Source organism: Centruroides vittatus, unplaced genomic scaffold (assembly GCF_030686945.1).
Source record: "Centruroides vittatus isolate TY-2023 unplaced genomic scaffold, ASM3068694v2 contig_452, whole genome shotgun sequence".
Classification (NCBI taxonomy): domain Eukaryota; kingdom Metazoa; phylum Arthropoda; class Arachnida; order Scorpiones; family Buthidae; genus Centruroides; species Centruroides vittatus.
Genome location: NW_027122248.1, coordinates 1,505,223 through 1,524,833, shown reverse-complemented (window position 1 = coordinate 1,524,833; position 19,611 = coordinate 1,505,223). Strand labels below are relative to the sequence as shown.

At 30.3% G+C, this 19,611-nt stretch overlaps 2 protein-coding genes and 2 non-coding genes across 4 annotated transcripts in view; 3 read left to right on the top strand and 1 right to left on the bottom strand.

The window, feature by feature from the left end:
- Window positions 1–733: 733 nt before the first annotated feature.
- Window positions 734–7,361, top strand: LOC136977249 (thioredoxin, mitochondrial-like). The gene is made up of 3 exons (XM_067272718.1): window positions 734–1,007; window positions 6,870–6,993; window positions 7,098–7,361. The coding sequence occupies exons 1-3, from the start codon at window positions 802–804 to the stop codon at window positions 7,215–7,217; spliced, it is 450 nt and encodes a 149-aa protein (XP_067128819.1). The 5' UTR covers window positions 734–801; the 3' UTR covers window positions 7,218–7,361.
- Window positions 7,362–9,420: 2,059 nt separating this feature from the next.
- LOC136977256 (5S ribosomal RNA) lies at window positions 9,421–9,539 on the top strand. The gene has a single exon (XR_010881058.1). It is a non-coding gene; the product is annotated as a 5S ribosomal RNA (ribosomal RNA).
- Window positions 9,540–9,793: 254 nt separating this feature from the next.
- TRNAR-ACG (transfer RNA arginine (anticodon ACG)) lies at window positions 9,794–9,866 on the bottom strand. Its single transcript has one exon. It is a non-coding gene; the product is annotated as a tRNA-Arg (tRNA).
- A 3,566-nt stretch (window positions 9,867–13,432) lies between these two features.
- Window positions 13,433–19,611, top strand: part of LOC136977197 (sorting and assembly machinery component 50 homolog A) — a 52,500-nt gene continuing 46,321 nt past the window's right edge. The window contains exons 1-2 of the mRNA XM_067272658.1: window positions 13,433–13,527; window positions 14,714–14,785. Coding sequence (XP_067128759.1) covers window positions 13,507–13,527; window positions 14,714–14,785 — 93 coding nt within the window. The 5' untranslated portion in view covers window positions 13,433–13,506. The remainder of the gene's footprint in view (window positions 13,528–14,713; window positions 14,786–19,611) is intronic.

Genomic DNA, 19,611 nt, shown 5'->3' with positions numbered 1-19,611 from the left:
TACAAGCTAATTATGAATTTGACCAGACCCACAATGGGGCAACCGGGTAGTGAGGGACGAACAACGACATATCCAGACGGACCATCCCCAAAAAATTCCTGCGGATTTTCCGATCTAATGCGGTTTCGATCCCGGGTCCCCCAGATCGGTAGGCTGCCACTTTGACCGCTTGACCATCCGGTCTCTAGCCATTTCACTTAATTACGAAAAGTAGGAATGTCCTTAAATGATATTTATCCCCGTTTAAGTGGCCAATAGATGAGGAAAATCCCAACAATACTAAACTGAACGAATTGTCAAAGCACTTTAAATGGAATTGATATTTGTGGCTATAGTTTTCGAACATTTTACCGAGCTCCCTCTCAAGCTCAACATTCAAACAAAATAATCTTTATTTACACTGTACAAATTAAATTTAACTCCAGAATTTAGTAAAAATAAAGACTTATATGTTTGTTCAATAATTTTTCATAAAACTGGCTGTATTTTGTTTAAATGTAGCTGTAAATCAGCTTATTAAAAATTAAATAAGTACTGTATATAGGAATTCGCTATTGGTTAACTTTTATATATATGATTAAATTACTTTGGAATAAAATCTTATATTTAAAAAAAATTTCTATCAAGTATATTTCAATCCAATGGCAACAGCCATTAAATGGATGGCAACACTTAACTCAGAAGCAGGACAAGGTTACCAGATACTCGTGTTTTCATAATAGATAAGTTTGCATCGAGACAATTATTGGTTATCCAATTATTATGCATTTGCATAAAAGAAGTGATAAGTAGACAGTAATAATGCAGGTTAACCGTAATTTTTATCCAATAGTTTGTCGTTTATTGACATCTAACAGTTTAGTTAAAATTCGGCAGAATGTGCTTCCGAGCCGAAACTTTGTTTTGTCAGCAACTTTAAAAGACTGTTTTACAGTTCAAGACGAAAATGACTTTAAAGAAAAAGTACTTAAAAGCGAAATACCAGTTATAGTGGATTTCCAAGCCACGTGGGTTTATTTAAAATTAATTTTAATATAATTAAATGTATTGTTATTTCAATCTAATATAATTTTAACTAAGAGACATTATAATATGAACCAGCAATGGGTGTACTATACTAATTTATCTATTATGTAAATATGTATTGATGTTTGAAATTAATTTGAAAAACCAGTCAAGGTTAATGTTACCTTAGGTAGCCAAGATGGCGGCTCCTCTCTAATTCTAGTAAATGAAAATAAACTTTCTAAATCAATACAAAACAATTGCAAATTTTTTGAGATCAAGTGATTTTTTTTAAGTGATGAATGTAGATTTAACATATTTGGCTATTAGGGTTTAGAAAAGATGCTGAGGTGATATTGAAATAAAGTTTTTATGACCTACAGTTAAATATGGTGAGGATCAATTTTAATTTGGTGATTGATGTCTGCATCTTGTATTGGAAATTTAGATATTGAATCCAATGATTGATAGAGTTTATATATAGATAGTGTCAAAAATAATTTAAGAGTGCTAGGATATAGATAGGATATATGTATATAAGAGTATTATTGGTAGAAAGTTTGTTTTCTGGCATGACTGACCCCAAAACATATTGTTTGGGAAACTAGAATATGATTGCTCTATATTGTTTTTCTACAGCTACCGTAATCACCGAGATCTTAATCTAATAAATATTTATGGACTAATTTGAAAAGCTAAATTTGAAAGCAGTATATTTCTAGTAAAGAAGTAATTAAAGATATTTTAAGAATGGAATTGAAAAATATTCTAAGGAAAATTATTAAAAAATACATTTTTTTTCAAGACAAAACAATTTCAGACCATTATTAAATGTAATAGTTATTAGTTATCCCCCTAGATATTAAATTTTGAATACACTAATCAATTTAATTTGTCATTCTATTGAAAAAATATGTAGTGTAGAGATACTTTAGTGTGTGCAATTACTAAGAAACATTTTTTATTTAATAGAAAATAACCTGTTTTTGTATAATTTCTGGTTATGAAAGTGTGTAATATAGGCTTTTCATATAAGTGGATCCCCGATATAAAGTACATGTCAGGCGGGAAACAACTCCCGTGTTATAAAGTGAACTGCGTTATACCGAGCAGTGTGGTTTAACGCAGTTCACCTCTTTACTTAAGCAATAATGTCAAGCTTTTCTTTCACACTGTAAGCTTTTCTTTTACTCATCATGCATACAATAATTAAACACTATTCAAAATACATGCAGGAACTCAATACATACACAATTACTCAATACACAGTAACAATAAAATGCACTACTCACTAATGCCGCACGGGCCTGTATAAACATGTTTGAGTTGAGCTTATCGCGTTGCAAACATCACCTACACCAGGGATGGGCAACCTTTTTCTACGTAAGGGCCGCATTTCAAAACTTTTGAACTGACACGGGCCGCACACAAGAGAAAAGAGGGGGGAACTGTCAGTAAATCACAATTCTTTATTCATATATAATTATAAATTAGCATAGGTATACTTAATATAGCTTCTGGCACTGATCTAAACGTAATATATCAGAAATATTTGGTTAAATATCAGTCACTGCTAGTTTTAAATTAGTTTCCATGTATCTGTTAGCCGGTTTCTTGTTTTAATTTTTACTAAATTCATTGCGAAAAAACTTTTCACAAATATAAGTTGTAGAAAATAACGTTTGAATTTTTGTTGAATATATCATTAAGCTGGGAAATTGATATATTTAATCACGTTTTACGCCACGCAGGCCGCAAAAAATATTACTGCGGGCCGCGGGTTGCCCATCCCTGACCTGCACTATAACAGAGTGTGCGGTATAGTGAGCAGCGCTATAACGAAGGTCCACTGTATACATATGTATGTATGTATGCATGTCTAAAAATCAAGTCTACCTTTTGTATATAATGATATAAAATAAACTTTTAAAAATCATTCTGGTTCATATCATTTATATTCAATAAATAGTAACTTTTTATTTTTATTCATATATAATAATTTAAGTGATATTTTTGTAAATGATAAATAATTTCATAATTTTATTTTACATAAAATTAAAATGTTATGAAAAATAATTATGTAAAATCTTTAATTTATATGGATAGTACATTCTCATAGATCATTTTGTCATATAAACAACATACTGTATTTGTCAAGAAAACTTAATTACTAAAAACTAATTCAATCCAAATTATTTTATCCAAAGTCAAATTTTTTATTGAGTTGTAATGTAAGTAAATACTCTGTGAAAATATACTTTTATAAACATACACATTTTGATTTAATGAATGATTAGCAAACTGGATTAAGATACACACACAAATTATAGTATTACATGTTGACTTTGCAGGAAAATAATTTTACTGGCAAACATTAATGTTTTTGGTCATGCTAAATGATCTTGTGGTTATGCTGTGAAATGGTCAATGCATCTGACTTGGTATCAGTACAGTTTGTTGTAGATATTAGCAAGCAAGGTAAAATATACTATTGAATTAAAGTACTCAAAATTGGGTATACATTAATAGACACTGCAAATATAACCAATATCCAGCAGGAAGAAACTACAAGAAAGCAAATGTTTTAGTCTGTGTTTAATGGGCATTGTCAAGCATTACCTTGTTAAACACAGATGAAAACGTTTGCTTTCTTGTAGTTTCTTCCTGCTGGATATTGGTTATATGTGCAGTGTCTATATACTGTTGAACAATATACCAAGTCTAATTTAGAAATATATTATACAAGGTGCGTCTGAAAAATTCGGTGAATGGTCCCATAGTTGAATAACCGTGCTGCTTAGGATGTTGTGCTCATGCAGATGTAGTGAGAGACTTGCCAACTAGTGCACCCTAGCGTCGAAATCATGACAGTTAAACAGAAGTGCGGGCAACAAACAATGCAACGCAGTCAGTGTGAGAAGGAGTGTCACTGCAAAATGGAGCAACGCGTGAACATTACGGCACTTCCTCGCTACACGCCAGATGACAGTTCTTCAACACTTTCCATATTCTCCAGATCTGGCACCTGCAGATTTCTTCTTGTTCTCTGCCTGAAAGGCCTTCACTTTTCCGACATTGTGCAGATCCAACGTGTGACAACGGAGCTTCGTGCAATACTGAAAGAAGTGTTTGCTCACAGCTTCCAGCAGCTGTACAACCGATGTCAAATGTGTGTTGTCGCTAATGGCGATTACTTTGAATGCCAGTAAAAGTATTTTGTTTGTATCTCTTGTTTCCTTTATTTTATGAGACCATTCACTGAACTTTTCAGACACACCTTGTATAATGCATTATATCCAATAAATAATACCTCTGCTAATTATTATTTTTTATCTAATATGAATTATCATAATGATATTTAATCTTAAAACTATTTTGTTTTAAAATATTTAAATTACTATATCTTGATTATTAGAGGAATTGTATTTATAAAAATAAGGATATTAATAAAACCTCAACATATTAAAATAAAACTCTTTACAAAGACATTTATTGATCATAATATAAATAATAATACTAGAATATACTGTAATATATTATTGCAAACAATCATTATACTGAATAATGAATTTTTAAAAAAAATTGAAGGAATATCAATAACAGTGATTGCAAATACTATAAGGACCTACTATACATTTGGTGATACTATATTTATTTAGTTTGAATGCTATTTACCTAGTTTTAACAATAATACTGTTTTATTTATTATTAAAGTTTATTTTAAATAGGACTTCAATATTGAGTAACTGTGACAGTTTTTTTTAAAAACCTGGGCCAACTTTTTGATTCGTATATTTAGAATTTTTTTGTCAAGAAAAATAAAAAGCTATGTAAATTACAATAATAGAAAAAATTTTTAATATATAGATTTAGTTGTTAGAGAATTAAATACCAATACAGTACATGTAAATATTATTCATTCATATCTAAAAGTATCATTTATATCAGGGACTTTGAAATCTTTGTTTGTTTGTTCCTGATTGATTTTTCTGCTTGTTGTTGCATTTTTATTTTAATGCATTTTTAAATTTCTCTAATCATCATCATCATTACATGATAAACAAACCATCTTTTATTTAAATATAAACAATTTTTTATTTGGAAAATTGATTGTAAACTTAATTTAAAAAAAAAAGGAAATTACCAAATTTAATACTTTATCATCATCATATTACATTTTAAAAGAATACAACTATGTCTCTGAACTGGTTAATGCCATTTTTACAAAAGTATAGCCAGGGCTATTTTAAATAACTATTTTTATTTTATATAAGCTATTTATATGCTATTTTAAATAATTACTGTTTTATTTGCACAGCTTACTTTTCAACAGAACTAGTATCAGTATGTATTGTTTTTAATTTCTTGAATTTTGTCTTTAGTTTAAAACATATTACAATTGAAACTTGCATAGAACAAAGAAGTATAAACTATTTTATGCAGTTTTGAGAATTTCTTCATAGTATGAAAAGTAAGAGTAATAACAAAATATTTTGCAAGCACACATTTTAAAAATATGATTAGAAATTGAAAATTAACTGAACAAAAAGGTTTTGAAAAGATAAAAATTTTATGTTGAATTATTGTATGGAAATGTGCATTACTTTTTAATTGGAAAAATTTATCAGTTTTTCATACAATTTATTACTGTTCTGAAGAACTATTAAGTTTCATATAGATTTTAGCTCCTCACTACTTTTATTTTCTATAATTTTAAACCTTATTTTTCAGGTATTGTTATAAATGCTTCAATAAAGCAGGTACTGTATTTGATTATTTTCTGTTTATCAAGTTACAAAGACGTATTTAGTTTTACAGATTTTATTGTATGTAGTATTGGTAGTAGTACTAGTAGTCCTTTTATTCAATATTCTTTTAAGTGTTAAATTAAAATATTTAAACTAAATGAATGAACAAATGTTAAAAAACTTTTCTTAAACTTTCATGTAATAAATTTATGCTAGAGGTCCTAAATTTGAATATTTGATTCTATAATTTGGTTTTCTAAAAGTAATTAGTCAAAATTACAACTGTTTTTAATTTTTTCATTCAGATATCTTTGTTCAGATATAGCATTATTAGATAGCTACACCTAAGTGTATATTCAATTTTATTTTTAAATTTTTTATTGCATTTATGTTCTTTAATATTTAAAACACTTTTTTCAGACTATCCAATTAGAATGTTTAATTTGAAAATTAATAAAGGATGTGAAATGTGTTGTTGCCAGAATATTCTTTAACAAACTTTTACTACTAATATTTTCAACTTTTAAAAGATTAACACTGCAAATATATTAAAATAATAAACTGAAAAAACATTTGTTTTGTCAAAACTGTGTCTTCTTTTTTTTGTTTTTTTTTTTTTTGGTTCAATATCACAACTTGGTGAATTTATAGACACTTGGCAAATAATTCATCAATTTAATTTATAACCTTTATGAAGAGGCGAAACCTGAAACGCATCTCTATAAGTAAAGGTTATGGATTAAATTGATGAATTATTTGCCAAGTGTCTATAAATTCACCAAGTTGTGACATTGAAATTGAAGAATTATTGCCAGGTTATGGATTAAATTGATGAATTATTTGTCTGTAAATTGACCAAGTCGTGACATTGAACCAAACAAAACATGAAAAAAACATTTTATAATCAGCAAAATTATTGTTAACATTGACAGTAAAAAATAATAAATTGTATCATTTTAAATTATGATTATTTTTATTACTTTATATTTTGTTTACATTTTTCAGACTAGTTCATGCAGAGTGATCACGATTTATATGATCTGATTTTAAAATATGTTCTTACAATGCAAAAGAATAATGATTACATGTTAAAACTTAAAATTATTATTTTTTCAGATGGTGTGGCCCTTGCAAAACTTTGGGACCAAGACTAGAAGGTATAATTGCAACAAAAAATGATAAAGTGCATTTGGCAAAAGTAGACATTGATGATAATAGCGATCTGGCAATAGAATACGGGGTATGTAATTTTAAAATATTCGTTTGAGATTCTACAAATGCAATTATTAAATCTATAATTCAAAATTTCATCCATTATTTATCACACTTTAATTAATTTTTCAGGTTAGTGCTGTTCCTTCTGTATTTGGAATAAAGAATGGCAAAGTTATAGATAAATTTGTTGGTGTATTGGAAGATGACAAAATTAATAGTTTTGTTGACAAACTAATTGGTCCAGTTTAAACAACAGCAGAAGTATATGAAAGAAAATTGCAGTTTAAAACTGGTGGTTAATAAATTATTTCAAATTTCTAATAGAATAAAATGTATTTTTAATGAAATTTTTATTGTAGTATTTTTCAAAATAAATTTAACATGTTCTGTAAATTGAACTTACATCTTATTAATTTTATATGTTAATTTCTTTATAAAGAATAGAGGTTATGGTTTATTTGTTCAAGTTTTATCACCTTATGGTTTTAGAATTTGAAAAGATTTTATACACCTAAAGGTAAGGTGTATAAAACAGTGTTATAATTTTTGAACAACAATTTTTTAATGAAAATTATAAAATGAAACAAATGATTTACTACTTATATGGATAATCAAACGAACATGATATGAGAAGTAAGCAGATTTGGATATTCCATTTCAAACACCACTGAAAGAAAGCTTGTTTCTTTTAAATGTTCAAAAAAGTCAACTAAAGAGTTGTATACTTTTCTTGGTGAAAAAATAGTTTAACACACGTTTAAAACATTACAATGAAATTAAAATCATGGCCCTACGTGTTATACGATATTACTGAAAACAATTTTATGTTAATTTTTAGCAGAATCAAAAAAGTCGTTTCAAAAGTAGAGGTGAAATACTAAAAGAATAGTAAATGCCAATAATGCACACAATTTCCTATAATTCAAACATCATTGAACGATATGACCAGTGTAACTTTACCATAATACTATAGTATCAACCTCTTAGGCTGGATGGCCTAGCAGTGAAGATGGCAGCCTACCGCTCTGGGGACCGCTCTGAATGGTCGATAAATCCCCAGGAATTTTTCATAGGGGGGACCGTCTGCAAATGTCAGGCCCTATCTCTCACCATCCAGCTGCCTTGTCGGCCTAGCCGAACCCATAATAGGCTTGCTAAAAAGATCCTCTGAGTGCCAACAGGGCAGAGAAAGTTAAAAAAAAAAAAAAAAAAAAAAATGTATCAATACCCTTCCAAAACACCATGCCAAATTTCATTTCTCAACTTCATCTCATCACCAGATAAACACGCAATACACATTGATAAATGTCCTGATAATAAGTTTTTAGATGTCTTCCGTTCCAGAAAAGACAAAATATTAAGATTTCAACAAACAGGATATTCGAATGAAAGAACATAAAAAATTATAGCAGCTAAAAAAAAAAGAGTTATAAAAACGATACAGTGTTTACTGACAATCGTTTAAAACGTGTTAAACGTTTGAACCAACATTTTTTACTTATTGCAACTATGAAGACAACTTAGCTTAAATTTACATACAAGATATTCAAACAGTTAAAAGTTCTTTACGGTTTCTTATTTTGTGCAGCACATTCCAATTTTCTAAATTTCTACTTTTTATTCTGTTCATTTCTACAAGTGTTATCAACATCCCGAACAAATCATTCCCATTAAAAAATTAATGAATAATAACTATAGAGTAATTTGATAGATTCCGTTACGGTCTGAATAACATACAAAAGAGAGTCTATGGCCAACATTACAGTAATTACAAATTATTATTATAATTATAAGTTATATCTATAAGTCAGTAACTATATAGTACTAATGCAAGTGCAGGAAGAAATCCTTGGGAATAATCCTTTGGTCTTTTCTATGGTCCTTTTCATCTGTCTACGCCACATCTGTAGGGTGGGTACCTAAGCATAATTTCCTTTTCTTAACTTTTGTTCTCATTTGGATTGTGTTGAAACCTTCTGTATGAATTTTGCTTTTACAAATTTGCAAATAAAATATTACGGGATTAGATAATTACGCGTTACCCATCTCGAATTTCTCACGCCCGACTCGTCGGTGGTTGCTGGCTGCATTTCGGCATTCTGAATTGTTGGTTTCGGTAATTTATCATAGACTGGCTGATGAGAGTACTACGCTGTTAAGTGAAACGCACTTATGAAGTCAGATATGATTGGAAGAGCCGGTTTAGATCGGTTAGCCGTCGGTACGACTGCGAAAGTGAAGAGCGATGTGCAGTGAAGTGGGATTTACAGGAGAGGTTTGGGGTCGTGTGAAGAGGCGTATAATACCCGACACCATCGTCGTTGCTTTTAACGGGCCAGCGGATAAGCTCTCTGATTATAATCCATTTGACTGACTCCTTTGACGCTTGCAAAATATCGAATGGCCAATGGAATGAAACACATGAATAGGTGCGATAAGAGAGTCGGTAACCGGTAACGGCCATACCACGCTGAAAGTACCGGTTCTCGTCTGATCACCGATGTGAAGCAGCGTCGGGCCTGGATAGTACTTCGGACGGAGACGACTTGGGAACACCGGGTGCTGTTGCCACTTCTGTTTTGCTCCGTTTACTGTCTTATCTAATGCCGAAACGAGCGTTCTGTTCTCTTATTTTTTCTTGCAATTGTCTCGACCGGTCGCGATTCATTTTAAACAACTATGAGTGGTCGTAGAATGCCGAAGCGGTCGCATTGTAGTTTTGTGACCGCGACACGCAGCGCTTTGTAAGCGCGATAAACTGGATTATATTTTAAAAAATGTGACGTTTAAAACAATCGTCGGAAAACAAGAAAATGTTAGAGAGACGAGCCAGCCAGGATTCGAACCTGGAATCTTCTGATCCGTACTCAGACGCGTTATCCGTTGCGCCACTGGCCCGCTCACTCGCGGCCTCCCTCACTACTTCTCTTACACTCTTAATTTAAACGCTCGCGATACCTTACCGAAGTTATCGAAACGACTGAGCCATTCGTCGTACAGCAAATTCAGCATTTCTACTTATTTCTTTTTTGAAACCGTGTTTTGCTGATTGTTGGACTATGAACCCAAAGTTGAGTTTTAATTAAACACTTGGCTTTATTTCCATCTTTATTTAGCTGAGTCCGGACTTCATACGTGCCATTTGCACGTTTCGGGCATAGAGCTTCTCACCAGTCAACATTATCATATTTGAACTGCTATGCATACAAGGTTTAAACACTGACGACACATGTATCTTAATTTTTATAAACTGGGTAATCTCTTTTATACACAATATTTATATCGGAAGTAGGTTAACTGATTACTTGTTGTACTGTACATAATCTTTTGCTTATTTTACGGTATCCAGTTATCATAATATCTAGAAGATGTAGACTATAGCTGTACGGAGTATAATAAGTGATTTTACCCAGTTTATAAAAATTAAGATACATGTGTCGTCAGTGTTTAAACCTTGTATACATAGCAGTTCAAATATGATAATGTTGGCTGATGAGGGGCTCTATGCCCGAAACGTGCAAATGGCACGTATGAAGCCCGGACTCAACTAAATAAAGATGGAAATAAAGCCAAGTGTTTAATTAAATTTCTACTTATGTTATGGGCAAATCACGTGACCTCCACTCTCCCGGATTCAACTCTTTATTTCCAGACTAAGAGGCTCGTTTAATAATCATTATACACACGTCAGGTTATCAAATTCTAAAAAAAAAACGAATACAAATCAACTCTTGAAATTTCTTATCCTCTCCAATTCGCACGCAACAAAGAAAGTCGACAATTGCAATTTCATTGTTTTGTTCTTTTTGTTGCGAAGAGTGCCGTCTATTAGAATTTAGAAAATATGAGAGAAAATAAGACTTTTTCTTAATGTGATATATTACTTTGTTATATAAATAAGTTTTAAACTTGATGGTTATAATTATTTATTATATGGGTTGTATTATAATTTGTAAATACAGTGCACTGTATATATCATCAATTGTTTTGTATTAGTTAACTGTTAGTGTTATAATTATTTGTTCGTTCTGTGTGTTTGTAAGCTGATGAAGGGTATACTCGAAATGCATACTTACCTAAATTTGAAAGTGATTATTAAAGACTGGTTAGTAGATAGTTTTTTGTTGGTTTTAAGCATTTTCTTAATATTTTTCTACTCTTCTGTCAAAAAGTCTTATTCATAATTACTGTTTTAAATTTTATATCATGTATAAAGAAAGAACAAATGTATTTTGTTTATAAAATAAATTAATAACGTGATAATTTGAAATTACAAATGACGATGTGAATAAATCGAATATAGTTATATTTTATTCAGGTTTTAAAAAGATATCTGTTCAAAGCTGTTAAAATTAATATTTCAAATACTGTAGTAGAGATAACAAAGACTTATCACATTGCTATTGGTAACATAAAATTGACACTTCTATCATCAGAATGCAATCTTCTATTATTTTAATGTTACCAGTAGTATTGTGATAATTTTCTATTGTCTCTACTATACTGTAGTATTTGAGATATTTGTTTCGACAATTTTCAAAACAAGAAGCTATTTTATAATGTTTAAAACTCTTATATTGTTAGATATTGTGAATTAAAGTTTTGTACATAACGTTCTGTGTATAATATATCAGTTTAATAAATAGGTAATGGTAAAATAAGTAAATAAATTTGCATTTTACTGTTTTGTTTTATTACATATGTATTACAATATAACTAGATAAACCATAGCTTATCCTCTGATACATTTAAATAACCGTAGAAATTTAATTCAGATAAAGTATTTTTTAAATAATTTATTAACTTTAACGCTACATAAAGTGCGCTATACAATTTTACTTGATTCAGTACAGTGAGAAATATTACTTGGAATGAAATAGTTTTTTATTTTTGACATAAAAAGTTACATTTCTTGAGACATTAACTCTACATATATTCACATTAACTCTACATATTTTAACTTATAAACATATTCTGTACAATGTGAATGATGATTTATTGATGGTCTGCTGACATGTCTTGTTTATAGAGGCATATGGCACGATTTTAAAAATTATTAATTTTGTAAGTTTTTTTCGTAATCACTATACATTCGTGGGGAAGAAATCTGAAGACATGTAAATTACAGATTCGTAAAGGATAATTCTAGAATAAATCACATTTGTAAGTAGCCTGCATAACATGCACTGTAGGAATGTCGCCTGTCAATACAGCTCGTCGATGAAAAAAAAAAAAAGGAAGACTGAGCCCGTCTGTGTGCTTTGAAACTCCTTCTAAAACCTTAATAATAAACATTTAAATGCTTTATCTAAAAAATTTTCTTCTTACAATATTATAGAAACTTTTCAAAAAAAGCCGAATTAATAATTCGTATAATTGACTTAAAATACTTATATACATAATTTAATAATTAAACGTCATCATTCTAACAATGGTTTTTATGGTTATTTTCATTAAAATTTCATATATTAAAAGAATTTCGAATGTTTACAGCTGACTCTCTCTACGCTCCAGTCTAACTTAGGACTATACGCGATCGAAGCGCTCGAAGTGGCAGAAATATTTCTTAAACCAGTATAGTAGCATTACAGCCATTGGCAGCGCAAGGTCCAGTATATCCAGGGCCGGATTTACATAAGGGCATTTGGGGCCTGAGCCCAGGGCCCCCACAAAACTAAAAAAAAAATTATGTTTAAACATAATTTTTTTTCTATTACCGCGACAGCCTAGTGTGGTCTAATCATGAGGGCCACAGGCAGAGAAAACCAAACCCGGAAAAAAACCTATGAAATATCGGAAAATTTCGGGAAAAAATTTCACATAGGTATTTTTCAGTTAAATTAAAATAATTAGTTTTATGCTATAAAATTTATGTATGTTTACAATAACCTTATTTTTAAATGAAATTAACAACTTCCTAGTTCAAATCTAATTGAAAGTACAGTATTTTGTGTAAACTTTCTAAATCATCAAATTTGCCTACTCTTAAAGGGGGGGCCCCCAGCGAATTTGTGCCCAGGGCCCCTGGATTAGTAAATCCGGCCCTGAGTATATCTATCGACTCTTATTTATATCACATTGCTTTTTTCTACATTGAACAAGATATTTAATTTTTATTTTACGGGAATTAATGTTCTTATATATATGTTACAGTAAAAACCCGTTTTTAGTGAAAACGCGTTTTAACTAGTTAAAACTAGTTTTTTCTGGATGTCATTGTTATAACCCGTTTTGTCTTCATTTTTGACTAGCAGTAAATTCTAGTTTTAACAATGACATCCAGTAAAAACTAGTTTCAACTAGTTAAAACGCGTTTTCACTAAAAACGGGTTTTTACTGTAACATATATAAATATATAGTGAATTACCTAATTATGTAGTTTATTTCCATATAAAAATTATCATATGTAGAAATTTATACTTGTTAAAAATTAAGTATAAATTTTTATATATAATAATTTCGCAGATGGCGCTATTGACTCAATCTCGTTGACCGCTTCTTCACCCTAAGTTCTGCAAGTGAAATAAGTTATTTTGTAATGGGAACTGTTCAAGCAAAGGTATAAATGCGAGAAAAGTATAAAATCTGTATTCGAGTGTATATATATTTCGATATGTTACATAGAATTTTAAACGTGGAGAAGTAATTACCAATTCTTGATAACAACTCCATTAGAACCGGTAGATGTTACTTTTAGGTAAATCGTGCATATACAAATACGCAACAATTAACTAAAAGTAACTTGTGCTGGTTTCCTGATAATATTGTAAAAACAATGTTTTTATAATATTAAAGTAATGGTAATAATTGATATTCTTGAAGTAAATTTTTCTAACTTGAAGTACTTTTAGTAAATAAAAACTATTTTATGTAGATTTTACAAACATATAATAGATTTTATACAATTCAAAACATTTCCCACCTTTTGGGGTATTTGGTGGGACTAAAATTTGAAATGAATTGTTTTAAATGTCTCTACTTTAATTCAGAATTGTTAAAATAAACTCTCTTTTATTATACTGAACTGAGTTTATCTAATTAATTAATATATATGAAAAAATCAGTGCTTTTTTGTAAGATTTAAATTGGCATATTCTTGTTGGCACGTTATCCTGTGGGGGAAAAAGCAATTACTCGGGACCTTGTCAACGGGGGCCTCGAACCAATCTTTAATAAACTCGTAACTGTAGTAAGAATATTGAAATTTAAATTTAGTCCATATCTGAGGTCCTTAGATGGCCAATGTAGCATGGGTGCAGGGCACAGTGCAGAACCTAACCCGCCGGTTGCATTAAAAAGTGAACAGAGATACAAAAACTTTCCAAAAGAAAAATGTTTGCAGGCAATGCTACGTGTGGACCCTAATTCAAGTTTGTCTGGGCCCCATAAAGATATAATGCGCCACTGTATTTTCTTTCTTAAACTTAATTGCAACTTGAAAAGTATCTTGTGTTGTATATTGTTATGTTTGAGCACCCAAAAGTTCAATGTTATGTGAAGTTTATTATAGAACGGAATGATCATTTTATATTGTAAACTTGATTTTGACAAAAGTAATACTTTCATTTTAATGTGATAGAGTTTATTAATTGTTTTGTTGGAGAATGCCTTTCTTGTTAGATGAGTTTGTTATTTACACCAAAAGCTCTCACACTTATTTTTAAAACTTATTGCAGATTATTTTATTTTAAAAATTGATTAAATATTTTGTAATTTGAATTAAAACTAAGCACTTTGTTTTTCAGTCCTATCCTACAGGGATAGAAGAAGAGAAAATGAAGGACAAAGGGGATAATATATATTTGGAAAAAGTTTCTGTAAGTGCTTTACATTTTAGTTTACTCTATAAATATTTTACATTTTAAATACTTTTAAATTTTAAGTTTTCATAACTTAAACATCAAGAAGTAAGATGTCCTGAAAACTAAGGTTTAAGATGTTTATATTTATAAGTAGTGATTAATTCTACATATAAAAAATTTAAGAATTATTTTATGGTATTATTGATTAATCTTTAAAATGTTAAGAAACAAAAACTTTAAACAGAAATTACATTTAAGTATTAAAAGACATAAATTTATGAATTTTATGTCTCTAGATCATTACTGATCTCTGCTTTTTCCATTTAGAGGTAAAAATTAAATAATATTACCATAAAACAATTCTTAAATTTTTTATACGAAGAATTAATCACTACTTACAAATATAAACATCCTACACCTGATAGTTATATAATAATGCCAAAGAAATTGTTGGATTATATTGGTGTACATTACTATTACTATTATTAATTAAATGCTAAATAATTTGGTATTGTATAGTTATATCCAAATTAATAACTTCTGAAGGTAAGGATCAGAGGTCAGGGTAGCATAAGTAGCAACATGACTGCGTGGTAAGTTGGAGTTGCAGGTTCTAGTCCAATAAGTATACTGATTCTTTTCTTCCAGAACCTTCTAAATTAATTATTAAAATATTAATTTAAATTGTAATTATTAAATTTATCAAGAGATGGCACCTAACACCTACTTCTAATATCAATTTACTTCAGCATTTAATTAATAATAGTAGTAGTAATATAGTCTGATATAATCCAGCAGTTGTTTGGCTTTAATATCACTACTTACAATTAAACAAATAAATTTGAAATAAAATATTTCATAAGTAATTTATGCACTTTAAAGTAAATAAAAAACACATCATAAATACAGTGGTGCCTCATATAACGTACTTAATCCATTCCAGGTGCACGTCCGTTAAGTGAAACGTCCATTATACGAAACGCATTTTCCCATAAAAATACATGTTAAAACATCTAATTCGTTCCGCAGCATAAAATAACCGTACTGTATCATAAAAGAATGAACATGGGGTGTGTTCTTTTATTCCTCCGCGTAACTCTGCGCGAGCGACATCTGTTTAAAAATTCCTGCGGAACGCGTTCCTAAATCCAGTGAGAGTGCGTGCCGTCGAACGGCAAAAACGGCCGCTTGTAGCAGTAGTTTACGGTAAAAAGCAACATAGCGTCCTCCACGGCTCAGATAGTTTCGTTTCCGAGTCCATTACGTGGTTTTATGAATGAAAATTTAGGAATTGTGAAAGCGCGAGATAGCGCACGTGGTGATGTGTCTTTACGAATTTTTTTTGAATGGTAGCCGGCATTCTAATTTTTTTTGTGGCTATTTTGAATGCTCTTTCAACAAATAATCCATTTTATGGTTAAATTTTACAATTGAGACCCTTCTTTTGCTTTTAAAAGCTCATATTTTAGAATTATAGATTCCTCCATCACGATACTATTGATAGTGCAGGCGCCGCCATCTTTCTTTCTTTCACCGTCGTTCCTAAATGCCTACAAACAGCAGCGCACTCCCGTAGTAGCGGAGATGCAGAGCGACCGCTATTAAAGAACGCACCCATGGAGCAGTCACCGATTATGCCGGAAAGTCCGTTGTTTGCAGCCAGTCCGTTGCTCGAGTCATGTAACGGCCAAACAGAAAGTCCGTTGTTTGCAGCGTCCGTTATTCGAGGCGTACGTTATACGAGGCACCACTGTATATTGAAAGTTTATCAAGAATAACAGTACAATATGTTACAGTACAGTACAGAACAGTACAATACAGAACAGTACAGTACAGAATAGTACAATATGTTCTAAAGTTACTGCTAGAAATACAGGCTTAATATAAATATCCTTGCACCAAAACCAGCAAAAATTCAAATAATTTATCGATAACTTTTTCAATATTATATGTTATATTTGAATTTTTTTCCTCTCGGCATGATCTCTGTTCATGTGCAAGTCTCCTCATACATGAACTTGGATGCAGCGTTATATTTTAAAAGTTCTGTTCTATATTTATTTTAAACATCATTCCATTTTATATTCTAGTTATAGAATCTGATGATGTCTGTTGAACATAGATTTCATTTGTTTCTTTTCATTAAAATTATTTATTTTTTCTCTGGGTTTTGGTGTCTGTAAGGTTATTTAATACAATATTCCAGTAAATATTCAGTATTAATAATATATTTATTACTGTATGACAAACGATACACATGTACTTCCTGATTTTCGTAACACATCTTGTGTAATATTAGTATATGGAAAAATTTCCCAAAAACATGGAGTAAAAAAATTGATACAACTCCTAGACAAAAAATTAGAATATTCACCTAACTGAAAGTTTAGTGTACATTTTCTCATGAACAACACAGAGTATGAAACTTTTTTTTTGACTCTACATAAACATTGTCATATATATTTATTATACCCATTAATCAGACAGATTAACTCAAACATTTTTTTTGAAGTTGTGCAACCTTCAGCATGTGGTTCAGCTACTAATGTTCACTCCAGTTGCTCTGTATTGTGCATGACAATCCTTCTCAAGTTTCTCTCATCTCTCACAGTCTTTGCTCGTTTACGTCCACATTTCTGGCATTTATTAATTAAAACTTAAACATGGTTTTGTTGTTTCAGTACTTTAGAGACTGTTGGCTGCAAGCACTTTACATAATTCACAATTTATTCTTGTGTTTTTCCTACTTTGATAATATCTTTAGTTCTGTCACTGATGTCGTGCTTACCTCCATGTACTATTATACTGCTCTGCTCAGCAATATGGAAATTTTCATTACAATATAGCTTTTTATGGGTGTTTGACTGTTTTTGCTAATAATCTAATTTTTTGTCATGGTCAAATTGTTATTCCATTTTTTTGTTATTTCATTTCCATTTGTAACAGAAAAACATTTGAGTTAATTTGTCTGATTAATCGGTATATTAAATATATATAGGCATTGCTTATGTAGGGTCAAAAAAAAAAGTTTTGTACTCTGTGTTGTTCATGAGAAAATGTACACTAAACTTTCAATTAGGTGAATATTCTAATTTTTTGTCTAGGAGTTGTAAAATTCATAAACCTTAATATCAGTTTCAAAACAGTTTGTAGGTGAATATACCAACAAGGAAAGGCAATGAAATGACTACTTTTATTTCCTGTTAAAAATAAAAGTTTATTACTTATAACTCTAATTTTACATAATCAAAAATCTTCAATTATAAGTAGTTTTGAGAAAAAGGAATCAATTCTAAGTTATACTGAATTTATCTGTTCTAGCACAAATGTTTGTAAGAGTGGGTGGTATAGTGAGAACCAGTTTGGTTATCACAGAGTGTTGGCTCACCAATATCTGAATGGATAAAACTGATAGTTGGTCTACTGCTTCATGATGTTTTCTTGGTTTTCTTCATGTGTATAACACCTAAATAGGAATTACTTTTCCATAGAATGTTCTTGCAATGGGTATCTCCTCTTGGCAATATCAGCCATATATTGTCTTACCTTATTAATTCAAACTAATACCATGGAGAGCAGATATGCAATAGCTACTTCACAAGTCCTTGTTCTGATAGTATGGACAAAGTGCCTAATTCAAATCAACCCAACTCTCTTAAATGAAAATTCTGTCTTTTAAACTTTAAACAGATATTAACTGGAAAAAATATTACTGTTTATTGTCAACCTTGGTAATGGATCATGTGATATACAAGATTTTGTGACTGCATGTTGTGATATCAAAGATTTGAAAGCTATTTTACAATTTGATGCATTGATGTCTTAAGTCTTCACTATAGGATTACAAACAATTGTAAAATGAAAAATTTTTTAAAATTCCTATAGAGTCACTAAGTTTGAATTAATTAGAAGAATTAGAGTACATTCTTACAAACATCAGGCATGACTAAAATTGAAAAGAGACGTTAAGACTGAATTGCTTCTGTATTTTATTAAGATCAAGGATATGACCAGTTTAGTTATAATAGCAGGTCACCCTCTTTTATGTTATGGATGCAAAAACTTGGGCCATATACACAGATTGTTCTACTCCAAAATGTCATCAATATGACCATAATGAAGGGAATGCTTAGGTGTTACTTATGCATGTAAGTTATAAAATGGTTCAGATTGGGCAAAAATTGTAGAAAACAATGGTAAAGACCTTTCCACAATTGAAGAGAACAAAGACAATATCCAAACTTCACTCACAGCCATTCAAATCCAATAAAGGCTCAAAGCAAAGTAATAAATGATTGAAATAATTATCCCAAGGCTAATATCATCACTTTCTACACTGACTTGAAACTTCAGAATCACTTCCATTAGCAATGAAAATTCATCATTGGATCTGCTAACCAAATGAAGAAACAAGATAAATTTAAATATATTCCAAATGTTAATGCAACTCTGGGATCACAATGAATTAATAATTCTGCAAATAAGAACAGGTACTCACAGAAAATATATTTATGAATCTGAAAATGAAACTCTGTCAAAACTAGACAATTCTGAACCAATACCTCACACTACTATAGATTCCACAGACCCAACCAAAAGTAATGGTAATGCCAGCCACTTGTAATAATGGCACCAAAGCTTAAACTTATAATGCTGAATATCAACAGTCTGAATAACAGTTATAAACAAGAGCTACCCATCAATCGAGCACTCAAGATTTAACCTTAGAGAGCCAAGTTGAACAGATAAAAAACCTTTTAAAAAATATCTGAAAATATTTTTACATTTACTTTTCAATGATGCATTTTCTTTCTTTAATTTTTACTACTAATATTGAATTA